At 36.8% G+C, this 17,943-nt stretch overlaps 1 protein-coding gene across 2 annotated transcripts in view; it reads left to right on the top strand.

Moving 5' to 3' along the window:
* The window catches only part of GDA (guanine deaminase), a 111,958-nt gene extending 98,522 nt beyond the window's left edge, over positions 1 to 13,436 (top strand). For both annotated transcript variants that reach the window (XM_007969494.3, XM_007969492.3), the window contains exons 11-14: positions 1,792 to 1,938; positions 5,488 to 5,618; positions 8,078 to 8,105; positions 8,926 to 13,436. In XM_007969494.3, the coding sequence (XP_007967685.1) occupies positions 1,792 to 1,938; positions 5,488 to 5,618; positions 8,078 to 8,105; positions 8,926 to 8,996 (377 nt within the window). In that variant the 3' untranslated portion in view covers positions 8,997 to 13,436. The remainder of the gene's footprint in view (positions 1 to 1,791; positions 1,939 to 5,487; positions 5,619 to 8,077; positions 8,106 to 8,925) is intronic.
* The last annotated feature ends 4,507 nt before the right edge of the window (positions 13,437 to 17,943 follow it).

Below are 17,943 nucleotides of genomic sequence, written 5' to 3'. Positions count from 1 at the left end.
ATAGCATTATTTCCTAATCTATCCTTATTCTTTCTGTAAGGTTAATTTTGAGTAGGTATTTAGGAAAATGCTACTTTCTGTGATGTTTTATACCTCATTTTTATAACTGCAGGTATTTAAAATCTTCCATATTCACACCATCCTAACTGCATTGCTTTCATTTCTCTATGTTTACTTCCAGTCTTTACCCATATATTATAAAATATAGTCTTTACATATTTTCATGCCACATAGTGATATAATTTTTATTCCATCTTTATTTATATTTAACATTTTTGTTGTTTTAGCAATAAAGAAGGAAGCAGCAGACAGAATATTTCAAAGCTTAATGTGTGTTGTTCCCAAATTGTATTTGTTTCCTTAGTATTTGTTTTCCTAGCTATGATAAAAATGAAGATTTAAGGGATGGTTACTACATATTAACACAGACTAGTAACTTAAGTAGATGTAATGAAATTTTTTAGAGAGCTGGGTGATTCTCTGATTTAAATACAAGTTTAAGGACATGTAAGATAGTTGAGCATAAAATTGAGCTACAGTCTGGAGTTACTACTAAACAGGCAATTATTTTGTTTTGGCAACATGTGTAGAGGCACTAACAATTATGTATGTCTACCTAGAAATGACAGAAGGAACACTTGAAATATGAAACTTACTTTATTAGCTATAAATGTGTTTTCCTTTGATAAAACATACTAACTTACTTGAAATTTATTTATATAAACTCACTTAACTCCATGTTCATTCTTGTTAAAGGTTGTATTTCATTTGATTATGATTAGGGACTTTATTTAAATCACTAAAATCTCATTCCTCATTTAATGATGCCTACCAAAATATAGAGCTGTCTACATTAGCATTGCTCATTTATTACACTAATTTCCCAAAATATACAAGTTTATTCTAAAAGCTCTTCATAAAAATTATAAAGAAGTGGCTTTTTAATTTCCCAAAGATCTTATCTGGATTAGAATAAGGTTAGGAAAAATTTTTAGTGAACAGAACCGTGAGCTTATTTTAAACCACATATTATCTAAATTATCTTTATAACTGTGCAGGCATATTTCAACAGTTTCTGTGAGGGTTCATGGACTCTTCAGAGATAAGAGTTTCTTTTGGCTCTTTAAACCATTTGAGTATTGTGGTGGGTTGTGTGTGGATTCCTAAAATATGTCTATCGGAATCTGTAAATGTGACCTCATTTGGAATAAAGGTCTTTGTAGATATAATTAAGGAAGAGATCTCAAGATGAGATCCTCCTAAAATAGAGTGGGTCCTAAATCCAGTGATCAATACCCTTAGAAGAGACAGGAAAAGATAGACAAATAGAAAACACAGGGAGAAGAGAAGAAGGCTATTTGAGGATGGAGGCAGAGATTGGAGTGATGCTGCCACAAGCCAAAGAATGCCAGGAGCCACCAGAAGCTGGGAGAAGTAAAGGAGATTTCTTCCTTAGAGCTCTTGTGGGGATCGTGGCCCTGCCAACACTTTAATTTCAGACTTCTGACCTCCAAATTGTGTGAGAATAAATTTCTGCTGTTTTAAGCTAGAAAATTTGTGATTATTAGTTGCAACAGCTGTAGGAAATTTATACAAGTATGCATTTGACACTAATTGCAGCTTTTGAATTGCTTTAAATCTTAGTCTATGGCTATCTTGTGTTTATAGTTAAGAGCTTTTTTAAAAAAGTGTATTAAGGACTGAATGTCTGTCATAAAAACAATGCTATATAGGTATTATACCATTTATCCTCACAAGGTTACTGTTTTGGTTTTATTTTACCTACTGTAGACGTGGCTGGTGGCTATTCATATTCCATGCTTGATGCAATCAGAAGAGCAGTGATGGTTTCCAATATCCTTTTAATTAATAAGGTAAATGAGAAAAGCCTGACCCTCAAAGAAGTCTTCAGACTAGCTACTCTTGGAGGAAGCCAAGGTAATGACTATTACATTTGTCTCTCACACAATATACAACCATGCTGATCTCTGTCCTTGGATGTAGTATGAAGGTGCATGATTGGTATTAGGAAAATCCAATATTCATAACGATCTCATCTCATGTAACATACCCAGAACTCAGCCAGTAAAGTGAAGTTCACTGACGGAGGAATCATTCCTTCGGTGATTTCACTGTCTTTGGTAGAATAGATGTCTGAGACACAGTTATCATATTGATTGTTTTAATGGATATTACATTGGTTACGTGGATATGAGTTCTTTAAAGTAATCCATTCTTAGGCCAGGCGCCTAAGAATCACAGTAACTCACGTCTGTAATCCCAGCACTTTGGGAAGCTGAGGCAGGCAGATCCCTTGAGCCCAGGAGTTTGAGACCAGCCTGGGCAATGTGACAAAACCCTGTCTCTACAAAAAATAAAAAAATTAGCTGGGCTTGGTGGAGTGTGCCTGTAGTCCTGGCTGCTTGGGAGGCTGAGGTGCGAGGATCATCTGAACCTGGAGAGGTAGAGGCTGCAGTGAGCAGTGATTGCACCACTACCCTTCAGCGTGGGCAACAGAGTGAGACCTTGTCTCCAAATAAATCAATTAAAGAATCTGTTTTTCCACTGAGTCAGGTAACTTGCTCTCCAGTGGCCTAAGTGATGATCATAATAGTAAAATAGTAGCCAAGGCTTACTAAGCTCTTTCCATGTGATAGGAATCATACAACATACTTTATATGTGTTATTTAATCCTCACAACCACTTTACTCATTTCATTTTACAAACAAGGAGCCTGAGTGAGGCTTACACAGCTGTCAAGCCACAGTGTGCTATGATTTGAATCCACCTAATCTGATGCCAGCATGCAGATTTCTTGCCTTCTGCCTTTCCACTACAGTATCTTCCTGTATAAATCCCTGCCAAGACCATGTATTTGGTTCATATACTTAAGTACACTAATTCCTCAAACCTCTCTAAAAGGATAAAGATGTAAAAATTTAGTTGGTTGATATGCAAATATTGCTCCTCAGCTTTTTCCAGTTCTCAGGTATAACTGTATTGTTATGGAAAAAAATAAAAATTGGTCGTTGTATTTCCTTAAGTCACTTTAGAGTTATAAATGTAATCGGAATGGATGATAGTGAAACACAGCATGAAACCATAGGTAGCTAGTGAGAAATTAAAATGTAGATACAGATTTAGAAACATATTTGGTTGTAGATTTATGATAGATACCCTGAGTCTTACAAATGGAGGACGATCGAAGCCAAGATTATCCTGGGAAGAGAAACTTCTCAGATGTTCTCTGAGCGTTGGGGACTAGGATGAACACCATAAGCACATTTCAAGAAAAACAAGTACAGGGTTGTTTTTTGTTTTAGTTTCTGTTTTGTTTTTTGCTTTTTTTTTTTTTTTTTGATTTCCCAAAGTCTTATGGTTCATTTTCCAAAATCCCAAGTTTCAGATCACTCACTATTTTAATAAGTGTTACAGCCTTTCACCCACACCACCATTGTCCTTTCACATCTGAATTTGAGTTTGAGTAGTTATTCTACCATCTATGTTCATGGTACAAACAAGTCGTATTTAAATAGTGCTTTTTGAATTCTAGGCTCTCTGTGAGTTACTTCATCAGTATCCTGTTTCTTTGATCAAGCCAGCATGGGTGTCTACCAAATCATTTGTACTTTGCTGTGTAGCTTTTAAATCTATTTTCTGGGTCACTGGGCTTACTCATGGAATTTCTCTTCCTTAGTTTGTTTCTCTACTATAGTCAGAGTAAAATGAGATGAATGGATCCGTATTTAAAGTGTGGCATTTTCCCAGCACTGCCATGGCCTTTACACTCATTCTCAAGAAGATCAAGATGAGTAAAAATGATCTTCACAGAACCAACATTTACTCCAAAAGCAGCAAAACCGCATTTCCTGAAATGCATTTGAGTCACTTACCAGCCCAGTGGGATCTCTGTGCAACGATTTTTATTTATATCAGTTTACAAATTCACTGAAAAGAATTGTGTCTTTTTGGTTAGTTCATTCCTGAAGTCTCCAGGCGCTACTGAACAACCTAGTTGGTTTATATATACCATCAACCTTGCCTAAACCCTAGTCACTGCACCTGGTTATCTGGTCTATTAAATGCGCAACAATTTTATGTTGAAGTCAGTCATTAAAAACTTATACTTGACATGCTTCTTTGTCAAGGGCAAAAAGAAGTTGAGTAATCAGTGAAGGAGGAGAGAATTTCCAATGATTTTCTATTACATTCAGTCCTTCCCCATACAATTAGTAGAAGTCACCTGGCTCCTTTTAACATTTCAGATTATTTTCATACCCCTGTCTTGCTAAAGAGAGTACTTCAGCTAAAAAGCCATTTTTCTTTTCTGAGAATAAAAGAGTTGCCCTTTAAAGAACCTTTTAAGAACAAGTAAGATTTCTAAGTCAGTGTTTAGAGAAATGCCACAACTTTTGGCTACCTATAGGTAGAAATATAATGTATTAGATATTGCCTAACAAAGGTAATCGATTCAATATTTCAACATGAAAGTGTATCTTAGCAGTGATAGCATGCAACAAACACATGTGAATATTGAAATAAATAATACTGCACTCTGGTTAACCTTCCTTTTATTCATGCTTCCATTTGTGACCCCAGTGTACACCTTCCTCAGATTACAGGCTTTAAGGAACTGTAGATCCAATACCTCCATTGGCGAGGAAAGCCAACTACCCCCATCTTTCTGAAACTAAATCATAAAAATGAGATATGTTCTTCCTTGGTATCCAGTAATCTCGGAACATGAGTTGTAGCTTTGAGATGAGCCAAGTCAATAGATATTATTGGCCTGTGCTCTGTTTTAGAAAACCATTCTTCTCTGGTGACCAGAAAACCTTCAGGGTTGGAAAGAGATTGGTCTGTTTTCAAAAGCCATTGGGACTTTTGAGTTATCAGAATCTGTTCACTTTGAGAAGTGAGCTTTTTTTTTCCATTCAAAGGATTTAAACTAAGGAATTTCTGATGGATATGCCTGCATTGACAAATATGCAAAAGGATAATTATTTTTTATTTGTTCAAGGTTCATTTCACTTCCATGAAAATAAATCTTGTCAGCTATTTCATGGAACAGAAAGAACAAAAAAAGGCAATGCAAGGAGTTTGGAGTGTGGGGGGGGGAGAATAGAAGGGAAAAAGAATAAAGGTATTATGTTAATCATCACGTTTCTTAGAGGGATAAATGAAAAGCATAGACCAGCTGGGCTATGAAATGCACTGATAGAGCTGAAATAGAGACATATCAGAGTTATGATACAGTAATGAAGGGAACTGTTTTTATTCTCAGATTTTGCTTTCCTGTGCATACTCCGCTTTATGTAAGTAGAAGTCTTGTGACCTATTAGAATGAGAGTGTTCTGTCTCACTGTTAAGACACTATTTTTTTTTCTCTCCTAGCGACATGTTGGCAAAATCTGTCCTTACAAACTGAGACATTAGTGTGGTCTGATGGCTTGCAATCCTGACTGTTTATTCACTTGTTCTTAATAGCCCTAGGCCTGGATGGTGAGATTGGAAACTTTGAAGTGGGCAAGGAATTTGATGCCCTCCTGATCAACCCCAAAGCATCCGACTCTCCCATTGATCTGTTTTATGGGGATTTTTTTGGTGATATTTCTGAGGTAAGTAAAAGAAAGTTAATCAAAAGGCATTTATTTCATAAAGTCCTTGTCATAATAGCTTCCCTGTAGAAAAGAAAATAGAAACTGAAACATTTTAATGGAATACAGGAAAGTCTTAAAAGGGACACTAGAGCCCTTTAATAATTATTATAATTTTATGACAGCAATGTTAAAAATAATGGTATTAACAAACCTTTTTTTTTTTTTTTTTTTTTTTTTTTTTTTTTTTTTTTTTTGAGATGGAGTCTCGCTCTTTAGCCCAGGCTGGAGTGCAGTAGCCCAATCTCGGCTCACTGCAAGCTCCGCCTCCTGGGTTCACGCCATTCTCCTGCTTCAGCCTCCCAAGTAGCTGAGACTACAGGTGCCCGCCACCACACCTGGCTAATTTTTTGTATTTTTAGTAGAGATGGGGTTTCACTGTGTTAGTCAGGATGATCTTAATCTCCTGACCTCATGATCCACCCGCCTTGGCCTCCCAAAGTACTGGGATTACAGGCGTGAGCCACTGCGGCCAGCCAACAAAACTTTTATATTTTGAATGTTTTTGTATATTTGAATGTATTTGACCACAAACAGCCATAATGTAATTAACACTCATTGAACACTTGCTATGTGCTGGGTAGGCATGGGATTAGGCACTTCCATATCTAATTTTGTTCGATCACCAGAGCAACTCTAAGAGTAGGTACTATTAATATTGCCATGTTAATTTATAGGGGCAGTGAGGCTTAAGGGAGGTTAAGTGATTTACGTAAAGACTCATAGCCAGTGATTAGTAGGCAGAGTTTGGATTCACACACGGGACTTTCTGACTACCAGAGGCGAGGCTCTTGACCGCAATGCTATGTCAATGGTTTTAATTTTGTAAGAAAATGAACTTTGTTTCTCTTATTATAAAATGTTTTTCTATGGATACAATAAACTAGTTCATCTTACCTGAAAAATGATTCCTTGTAAGATATTGAGTTCTTCCTAAAAAAAGAATTAACTATTGCCATTTCTAAATTGATCTACTTATGAGAGTAAATGTGATAATAAATACATTAAAGTTTTTAAAAGAAAAATTCTGTATTATGTGAAGTTTGTACCATTTGTTATTATAAAAGAGGAAAAGTATCTTTTTCTCTACCCATCTTAGGGTCAAGGCTGAGGTCACTATAACAAGAGACAGATTAACAGGAGAAAGGCATACACATTTATTTAATATAAATTTTTTTTGAGACAGAGTTTTGCTCTTGTCACCCAGGCTAGAGTGCAATGGCACGATCTCAGCTCACTGCAACCTTTGCCTCCTGGGTTCAAGCAGCTCTCCTTTCTCAGCCTCCCAAGTAGCTGGGATTACAGGTGCCCACCACCACACCCAGCTAATTTTTGTAATTTTGGTAGAGATGGGGTTTCACCATGTTGGCCAAGCTGGCCTTGAACTCCTGACCTCAGGTAATCCACCTGCCTTGGCCTCCCAAAGTGTTGGGATTACAGGCATGAGCCACTGTACCCAGCCTGTTTAATATAAATTTTACATGACAGGAGCCTTCATAAGGAAGTGAAGACCCAAACAAACAGGTAAACTTGGGTATTTTCATACTAGGTTTGATGAAGAGTGGAAAGTTGTAGAGAAATGTGATAGGACAAAGAGTGTGATCCAGTGGTAATAAGCTAGAGGGAACTTAGCAAGGCCTGTTTGTTCAGATTCTTCTCTGTGACCATTTGTCTCCAGAGATCTGGCATAGGGAGGGCACCCCTTTACTTAATGGTCTTACGACCTGCATCTGGGTGAGGGGTGAGGGGAGGGTCAGAGTGACCTTCCTGTGTTTGATTGGAGGTCGTGTGTCCTGACCCCATCCTTATTTTCATATTGTTTATTATTTTACTCTCTTATTAGAGTAAATCTCTGGGAATAGGGCTGTAGGGAATAGTCCTAGTCATTTTTCTTACATCAGGGGTATCCAAGGGAGAGAATACAGTCATGGGTTCTTAGTTTCTGTTTCTGGTTGTGCCAGTAAAGCCCCCTCCCTCCTCCCTATTTTCTGCTTATCAGTAGAGACAGAAACTAAAAACCGTGGCTTCAGGCTGCTAAAAGCCTAAAACAAGACAAAACAGAACAACAAAAACAAAATAAGGCAGGTTGGACGAGCTTGTCTTACATCATACCCCTCTTGAAATATTTGAATTATTTTACTAAATTAATTTCTTTAATTTATATAATGCCTTTTCTCTGATGACTCAAAAGTTACATACCCAGAACTTTCACACAATTTCTGTTAATTGCCAATGGATTATTTTGTCGTTCTGGGAGGTTTTCATGAAGCACATAGCCACTTCTTTTTTAATTAATACAAGTCGATTTTGACATTAAGAAATAAATTTGTATTTCTGGGCTTTGCCAACCACTATTGCCTGTGAATTTACTTTTCTAAATGCACAAACTAGTCTTTCTTATTTTTTATTTTCCATTTTAGGCTGTTATCCAGAAGTTCCTCTATCTAGGTAGGTAGATGTATGTCTCTATGCTAAATATTAAATAAAACCTTTTCCTATCTTTTTCTTGGGTATGGCTCTATGTATTTATCATACCATATATTAAACTCCATGTATGATCATTTGCTTTGATTCATTATTCTTTAACACTCTGGAGCATCAAGCCCATTGGTGGCACATTATTTAAAGGTTCTATTTGAAATCTCTAGTCATAAATTCTAAGCTGAGGAATGGAAGGCCAAAGGTGAAGAGATCCTCATGTTCAACCCCCTTGTACTCATTCGGTATCTGACATTCTCCCCTACCATGTTTTTGTGACAAATATATAGTACAGTCTCCCCACACGTGCTTGCGATGTACTCACATTCAATTCCATTCAGAGAGAGAAACAGTAATGCAGAAGATTCTACCCTCCCTCCCATTCTGTTGAGTGAGCTCAGGACTGAGTGAACTCGAGATGGAAAGACACATGTATTACTTCTTGTGGAGCTGATTCTGGAGTGTAAAGAGTAGTATTTATTTCTCAATGGGGGCAAAATGTAAACCAACCACTTTAGCTGAGAAAGGACAGCTATAGGGGGTTGAGTCAACTTTATGTGATTTCTGCCTCTGGTGCAGAATTCAGACCCTAATCATCAAATTAGCTATGACATTTTCTACTGGTCATATCTTCCTGTTCAGACTATAAACAATCTGAGGGTGGGGGGAAAGCAGCTTTTAGTATTTCCTCTCCTAGAAGTATCTTAAAAAAAAAATCTCTCCCAATGGCAGGGAAGATACTTATTGACACAAAAGGATTTTATACATGATTCCTTGATTTTTCTTTCAGGAGATGATCGAAATATTGAAGAGGTTTATGTGGGCGGAAAGCAGGTGGTTCCGTTTTCCAGCTCAGTGTAAGACCCTCGGGCATCTACGACGTTCTCCTGGGATTAGCGTGGTTCTGCATCTCCCTTGTGCCCAGGTGGAGTTAGAAAGTAAAAAAATAGTACCTTGTTCTTGGGATGACTATCCCTTTCTGTGTCTAGTTACAGTATTCACTTGACAAATAGTTCGAAGGAAGTTGCACTAATTCTCAACTCTGGTTGAGAGGGTTCATAAATTTCATGAAAATGTCTCCCTTTGGAGCTGCTCAGACTTACTTTAAGCTCAAACAGAAGGGAATGCTATTACTGGTGGTGTTCCTACGATAAAACTTAAGCAAAGCCTTTTTCATATTTGAAAATGTGGAAGGAAAAGATGTTCCTAAAAGGTTAGATATTTTGAGCTAATAAATGCAAAAATTAGAAAACGGAAAATGGACCCATGAGAGTATATTTTTATGAGGGAGCAAAAGTTAGACTGCGAACAAATGTTAGAAAATCACTTCAGATTGTGTTTGAAAATTATATACCGAGCATACTAATTTAAAAAGAGAACTTGTTGAATTTCAAAACGTGTTTCTAGGTTGACCTTGTGTTTTAGAAATTTGCACTTAATGGAATTTGCATTTCAGAGATGTGTTAGTGTTGTGCTTTGCCTTCTTTGGGGATGAATGTCAGAAATTGAATGCCACATGCTTTCTTAATATAGTTTTGTGCTTCAAAGTGTTTGACAGAAGTTGGGTATTAAAGATTTAAAGTCTCTTAGGAATATTATTCATGTAACTACATGGCATAAATAGTTGTATTTTTTGTGCACTTTAAAATCAACTTATAACTGTGAGATGTCATTGCTTCCATTTTATCAGAAGAGAAACAAATTCCGTGCTTTATGAAATTTATGTAGACTGGAGTATTCATGAACCGGGGCAAGTGATGGGCATCCAGGAGCCGCCAATACTAACAGGACAGGTTCCATTGCCATGGCCTATTCCACCCAAACAATATATTGTAGTTTCTGGAAATTCCATACTTGGATATCAGTCTGCTAGAACTTTAAAATGAAGGACAAATCCTGTTAAAGACATATTGTTAAAAATCTTCAAACCCTGTGTATTGAAAGGACTCTATTTTCTAATTTTCGCCAATTTTCTGTTTAACTCCCTATAATTTTTAGGACATTAGAATTTTAGGATAATGAAGAGTACATAATGTCCTACTTAATATTTACATTAACAGGATAATTCTTACTAGATATTTAGGAACATTACAAAGCAAATAGTATTTTTATGCTTCCTAACACAGTGTATTTTCCCATAACCTAGAATTAAAACCAAATTATGACCTTATGATAAATCTTTAAGTATTGATGTGAATGTTATTTAAATTCTATATTTTTCTTATTTAATTGCAAATACTATAAATGAGCAAGGAAAAGGAATAGACTTTCTTAATATATTATAACACTCATTCCTAGAGCTTAGGGGTGACTCTTTAATATTACCTTATAGTAGAAAACTTTATGTAATATAGCTAACTCCGTATTTACAGAACAAAAAACATAGTTCCCCCTCCTGTAGTGTAAATTTTATTTTCACATACTTATGCTAATTTAGCAGTAATTGGCCCAGGTTTTTTCCCTAATAGAAATACTTTTAGATTTGATTATGTATACATGACACCTAAAGAGGGAACAAAAGTTTAGTTTTATTTTTTTAATAAACAACAGAGTTTGTTTTGTGAGATAAGTAGCTTAGTAAACCCAATTTCCAGTCTTAGTCTGTATTTCTAATATTTCTAGTTCCTGAGCCATGTCAAAGATGCCTTGCCAAATTTCTCCCCATTTCTCTATGGGGCTAGCAAGAATCTTCAGCTTTATCCCTCAATCACTGCCAAAGGAACTTGATTACATGGTGTCTAACCAAATGAGTAGGCTTAGGAATTTAGATGAGATGTGTAAGATCCACTTACAGGCAGTAGCTGCCTGTAGTGTTTGCAAGATCCTACACTTTTACCTTCTTTAAGGGTGTACATTTTGATGTTGAACATCAGTTTTCATGTAGACCTAGGACTCCTGTGCAGTAAATATAAATAAGTGTAGCATCAGAAGCAGTAGGAATGGCCGTATACAACCATCCTGTTAAACATTTAAATTTAGCTCTGATAGTGTGTTAAGACCTGAATATCTTTCCTGGTAAAAATAGGATGTGTTAAAATGTTTATATGTACTTTGATCTCTCCGCATCACTTATAACTTATGTGTTCTATTTCTCCAAGTGCGGTGTTCCTGAATGTTATGTATGCTTTTTTTTTTTTTCTGTACCACAGGCATTAGCTATACCTGGGGCCAGATTTTCTGCACTTTGAAATGTTGCCTTTGCTTAATGTAGGTTGACTTTCTGAATTTTTGGAGTGGCACTTTTCCAAGCCAATCTTATTTGTCCCTTTTTGTTTGAATATCTTGCTCTCTGACAGGAAAGAAACAATTAATTTAACAGCCTCCTCACCCCACCCTCCACCATTTCCTTCATGTTCCATGGTGTTTTCAACAGAATACTCTTTGAAAGGTAAAAACCATTCAAAAGTATCAATTATCATAAATTCGCAAAATATTTTTGCAACCAAAACACAAAAGCAGGCTGATCAGCTAAGGTAAATTTCATTTTCAAACAAGAGGGAAACATGGGAAGTAAAAGATTAAGACGTGAAAGGTTGTCCTGAACAGAACAAGGAGACTGTTCCCTGATTTATTCTCTTGGCTGGTTCTCTCATTGAATTATCAGACCCCAAGAGGAGATCTTGGAACAAGCTCCCTTCATGCCAGGGGTCTTTCTAAGTTAATGCTGTGAGCATTGAGCCCCTATTAAAACTCTTTTTTACTTCAGAAAGAATTCTACAGGTTAAAGGGAAAGAAATGGTGGGAAACTCTCCCCATAATGCTTAGCCAACTTTGAAATGTACCCTCCAATATCCCCACTGGCAACTGCAGCTGAGATCTTAGAGAGGAAATGTAACGGGTGTGAGATCTAGCAATGCATTTTGAATCTTCACTCCCTACCAGGCTCTTCCTATTTTTAATCTTTTCACCTCAGAACTAGACATATGGAGAGCTTTAAAGGCAAGCTGGAAGGCACATTGTATCAATTCTACCTTGTGCTATATGTCGGAGAGATCCAAAATTTGGATGCTTCTGGAGACTCTTGGACATCTTTTCATTGTTGTCCATTTTTAAAATTGTTGATGATGGTTGGAAACATTCACATGCTTAAAAGCAATGGTGTGAGTTATTAACAGGTAAACGAAAAAGTAATGACTTGAAATGGTTTTTAAATTGTTTGGATTGTGAAGAATTTTTGAAGTGCTTTTTTTTTTTTTTTTTTTTTTTTTTTGTACGGCTTCAAGGAGATGTTAGCAATTTCAGATCTACTAGCCAGTTTAGGTATGACTTTGGAAGTACAGACACAGAAGGACACTGTTAGAAAATCCTGACATTGGTCCCCATGCATGTGTTCATACCTGGTTTCACCTGCCCTTCCTTCCCACAGCCCTGAGTGTGAGAGATTGAGAGTTGAGGGGTTGCTTTTGTGGATCTTATCCAAATTTAGTGAAATGTGGAAGTCAGCCAGGCCAATGGTGGAATCAAATGTAAATTCCAAGAGGACTTTCACAGTCCATGGGGTTCAAATGACTTGGGTAACAGAAGTTACTCTTTTTGTGTGTGTGTGAGCAACAAGGCTGTTTATTTCACCTGGGTACAGATGGGCTGAGTCCGAAAAAGGAGTCAGCAAAGAGTGGTGGGATTATCATTGGTTCTTACAGGTTTTGGGATAGGTGGTGCAGTTAGGAGCAATGTTTTGTGGGCAGTGGGTGGATCTCACAAAATACATTCTCAAGGGTAGAGAGAATTACAAAGAACCTTCTTAAGGGTGGGGGAAATTATAAAGAACCTTCTTAAGGGTGGGGGAGATTACAAAGTACATTGATCATTTCAGGTGGGGCAGAAACAAATCACAATGGTGGTAACAGAAGTTATTCTTAGCTTATCTGTTATATGACAGTGATTTACCTGTCCATACCATTTCCAACCCAAAAGCCTTGTCAGAAAGCATTCTTCAGAGAAAACCAGTTTACATTTGTTGTTAAACTCCTGATCGCTACTCTTAAGAATATATATGTATGTATTCATAGGAACATTTTTTCTCAATATTTGTATGATTCGCTTACTGTTATTGTGCTAAGTGAGCTCCTGTGTGCTTCAGACAAAAATAAATGAGACTTTGTGTTTACGTTATTTTTTGTTGTGAGTTCTCTCTGTTTGGTTTTGTTGTGAATTCTATCAATCTGCCGGAAGGGGAATTGATTTTACAGTGTTTTTCTTCTTTTAGCATGAATTTTAAAAAATAGAATAGAATACTTAGCTGTGAGCCAACATGTATCTAACATCCTATGATAGTCACTATACATAGCTTTTAAAAATTAAGCTAGAATGTTCAGCCTTTTAGAAGCAGATTGCTATTGCTTTTGATTTCAGCATAGTGTATATTTTATATATTTTAAGACATTACCCAGAGTGAGTAATGCACTCTATATGAAGAATCAGTTCACACAGACATATGTGCATATGTATTTAAAACAAAAGTTTTACAGAATAATACTTTCTCTATTTGTGATGCCTTGGGCTATTTTCTGTACATTTTATTCTATGACATTTTATTTTATTCTCTACTTTTTAATGCTGCGGATGATTCCCCAGTTGGTTTCTTGAGCTTCTAATGAATCATCTGCTATTTGGAAGCAATATTCCAGTATGTTTGAGTCTAAGCTTGGTCATTCCCTCGCTGGATGGCAGACATGTTACTTTAAGTCTCCACGGGTCCATTTCTAATTCCGTGATATGGAGATAACATGAGTGCCTGCCTTACAGTCATGAAGATTAAATAAAAGGGTACATAGACAGCACTTAAGCTAGCAGCTGGAACACAGTGAGTGCTCACTATGTGGTAGCTATTATCCTAAAAATGAATATAGACCAAATGAAAATAGAAATAATTTTATAAATATTTTTATCAATATATATTTTATAATCTAAATCAAGTGATATTATGGATCCTCCTTTACATAGAAACACTTTGCATCCGATTTTTTCAACAGTATTTTATGTTCTTTTTTTTATTTGTAATATGAAACATAGAGTAGTAGATTAGGTCTATAAATTCATCCCAATGTCTGAGCAGCTTGCAGAACAAGTCTTTCAATTGCACTGGTGACCCAGCTCATCCCCCCTTTCTCTCTTGTAGTTCTCAGAATAACTGTAGAATGTACTGGAAATGGAACATTCTCAGATAAGGAGGAACTGGCCAGAACAGACTGGGCTGTGTTCCCATCCCTCCTGAAACAGGATCTTACGGTGCCTTAGCCCAGCATGTCAAGTATCCTCAAGGTATAAAACCCAGGGTGGAACATGCTTCGAAGGTCCCTCAGCTACGTGCAGATGTAGCTGACTCTATCTGCCCTGGGAAACTATCCTGAGCCTTGACAGACTTGCCATGAATCTTAAGCTTGTATTGTCCCTTGCTGCCTATCTGTGAGGAATAAAGTTGCTTCACTTACTTTGCTATGTGATTGTTCTGTCTCACTAGACTCATGCAAGGGGTAGAAATTGCAGTCCCAAGATACAGTGGGCATGATGAAACTGCTTCCCATAACTTACTAAGCACTTATTCTCTCCTAAAGATCAATTTAGTACAAAATATCCAGAAAAGAAATTTCACATGCATAATTTAGCAATAATGTATGTCCAGTTTGCACATTGTGGACACTGGGTATTACAATAGATAATACATAAATGTGCAGATTATTACATGGTACTAAATTCAGGATTTAACAACAACAACAAAAAAGATTTGAATATAAGATGAATACCTCCCAGTAGCAAAACAGGACTTGTGTTATGGTGTTTTAAGACTCCATCAAGAGACCACTTAGTTACTGGACCAGAACTCACAAGTAACTCTCACCAGTGGCAGGTGTTTTATTTTGTTTTAATCTTATTTTAAAATAGGACAAAAGAGAAATGTTCTCTGTCTTTGATAGGACAGCATTTTAAAGTGTGATTAATATTTTAAACTAATTCAGACTTACCACTTTTATCTCCAGCCCGACCCTAACCTACTACCACATCATTGTAAGACTACATTGCATTTATCATACTTAAAAAATGGTTCATGCTTCTATAGTAGTTGAATCTAAATTTTGGAGCAGGAATATAGATAGAGAGCTAAAAGCATTTTCTCTATTAACAAAAACTTTGTTGGGAAATTCTTCAGTGGTAACTAAAAAAAGTAAAAAATAAATGTTTTCTCGCCAGTACAAAATGCAATTAAAAAAAAAAAAACAGATCACATAGAATTTTATAGTCCACTTGAGCCCTCTGCTATTGCCTGGATTCTGTAGAGAGCAAGCAAACATTTGTTCCCTGTCTGTAGAAAGAGAACCTAAAGTCATAAGCAGTCAAATGAAACTGTAGAAATAATGGCCCTGGAAGATTGTTATTCGGTCAGATGACATCCACTCGCTTGAAAACTGGGACTTGTTGCTTCACTGTGAAATTAACTTCTATCCTTTTAGTCTGGGTCACTCTCCAGACCAGACTTTTGGTTAACTGCTGTCAAATAAAACCCATAAATGAATAACCCAAGCAAGAATTCTGTTTGTGTGTGTGTGTTTTCCAAATTTCTAAATTTGCTGTCCTGGAACACTTGAGAAACTTCAAATGGCCTTGGTGATTTTTGTTTTTGTTTTTCTGCACCTGAGTTAAGGAACAAGTGAAGGATGGCTTTGTGTTTGTAAAGCACTTTGAAAACCTTGACCGAAGCACAGAAACAGATAAAGGCAAGAAAGGCTTAATAAAGTATTACAGAACAGATGAACCCTCAAATTGGAACTTTGCCCAGGAAGGTTATCCGGAAAAGAATTCAGTGTTAGACAGCATCTTTTATTGAATAGTACTGCTCCCTACAGAGCAGGGATAACTCATAGGCAGTGCAACTAAAGTTGACAACATATGGGTTCTTGGCAACTGTATACTCACTTAAACTCACTTTTAATTACATGCAAATTAAGGGGTAGGTGAATGCAAATTGAAGGGCAGTTTAGGATTTTCTAGCAAAGGGGTGGTAACTTCTAGGTCATTGTCATAGCTTTTGTAAATTGTCATGGTGCTGGTGGGAGTGTCTTATGCTAATGAGCAATGAGGGCATCTATGGATTGCTTTGGTAGCCATCTGCTGGTTCCTACCAGTTTCTTCACTTTATCCTGTTTAGACCAGATCCTGATTTGGTCAGCAAGGTTGTGACCAGAAAACAAGTCCTGCCTGTCTCCTACCTCAAAAGGATACTCAAAAGGATAAATTAAGGCACTCAGAAATACAAGTGCACACACTTCTTTCAATTCATAAACTTTCTTAGTAGAACTATTAAAGATGAATTGGCAACCTATGTATTTTGGACTAATTTATACAACCACAACAAACCCTCCAGCATCATAAATATGTCCTGGCATAATGCAATGGCATGCTATCCATCCTGTAAAATCTCATGCTAGTGACTCAGAAACATGGGAGTAAAAGAGAAGCTATGGAGTTTAGGTTGTTTGTTTGTTTATTAAAGCTGGGTAATAGGCTTTTTATGTCATCCAGGACAATTTTGCAATCTCTTATGGATGTATTATTTATTGTAACTTATGGAGGAAACTCATGATGAGACTCATAGAAAATCTTCACATTCCCTAGAAAATTATTGCCCTGATTAAATAAGAAGTCAGTATAAATGCATATAAAATATTCATTTAATGTTGTTTTGTAGTACTGTAGACCATTTAACATGGCATAATTTAATCCAAAAGAAATTGTAATTAGTCAGTTTGCTCTGAAGTGTACTTGGCTGTTCTCTTATGCTTTTTATGTCTTTGTAAATTTCATACTTAAAAATGGTTAATTAGTTGGTTTTTTGAAAGATAGAAATCTGTATGTGCAGAAAGCATAAAATAATGGCCTATTAAGTCATATTTAATTTACTAATCACGAAGTTGTAAATGTTAATCAACATTCATTTAAGCAACATTTCATCAAATGCATAATAAATACCAGGTACAGGTCAGTTCTGAGGGTTAAAAATAACTTTCATCTCTTTGAAGAACTCACAGTCTGGGATGGTAGGTGAGAGGCAATAAATAGAAAATATATTACGTTTATGACAGATGTGCAAAGAGCTAAGGGCGTTTAAGGGGGAAACTAGGTTCTCTTGGGTATATAGTCCGCAGAGATTACAGAGGGCTAAGTGTGGTGGTGAATCCTTCACAGAAGTGACATCTAAGCTTGGAAGAAGAAGAATAATTTATTTTCCATATGAAAACTCGAAAATTTCAAGCAGAGCATTCAGCATGAGCAATAGCAGCTCATCATGAAGACTTCTGGAAAAGTAAGGTAAGAATGAAGTGGACGAATCCAGTCTTCATAAGAATCGCCACAGGTGTTGGTTCAAAATGAAGGTTTCCAGGCCCTTGTCCCTATACATTTGGATTCAGTAGGTTTGGCCTGGGGCCCAAGAATTTGTATTATCAACAAATACCTTGGTATGGTCAGGGAATGGGTGTAGTGAGGAGAGCCATCCTGGGTATGACAAGGACCAGGTGTAATCAGGTGTGTAAGCTAATGAAGAGAAGGCACCAGGTTCACTGAGTGCAGCAACTGTGGGTCTCACGTACATTGGTGGTTTTCCTATTCATTGGCAGATAACCTTTTGTTGTTGCCCAGGCTGATCTTGATATCCTGGTCTCAAGTGATCCTCCCACCTCAGCCTTCTAAAGTGCTAGGATTACAGGTGTGAGCTACTGCGCCCAGCTAATTGGAGGCCTTGCCCCAGCAGGTGGGAAAGGAAATGCCAGCCAAGTTCCCACCACATGCAGAAACCTGAGAGGGTGAACCCTAC

The sequence above is a fragment of the Chlorocebus sabaeus genome, chromosome 12 (genome assembly GCF_047675955.1).
Source record: "Chlorocebus sabaeus isolate Y175 chromosome 12, mChlSab1.0.hap1, whole genome shotgun sequence".
NCBI lineage: Eukaryota > Metazoa > Chordata > Mammalia > Primates > Cercopithecidae > Chlorocebus > Chlorocebus sabaeus.
Note: the sequence above shows the minus strand (reverse complement) of the source record. Positions and strands in the feature narration are given on the sequence as shown.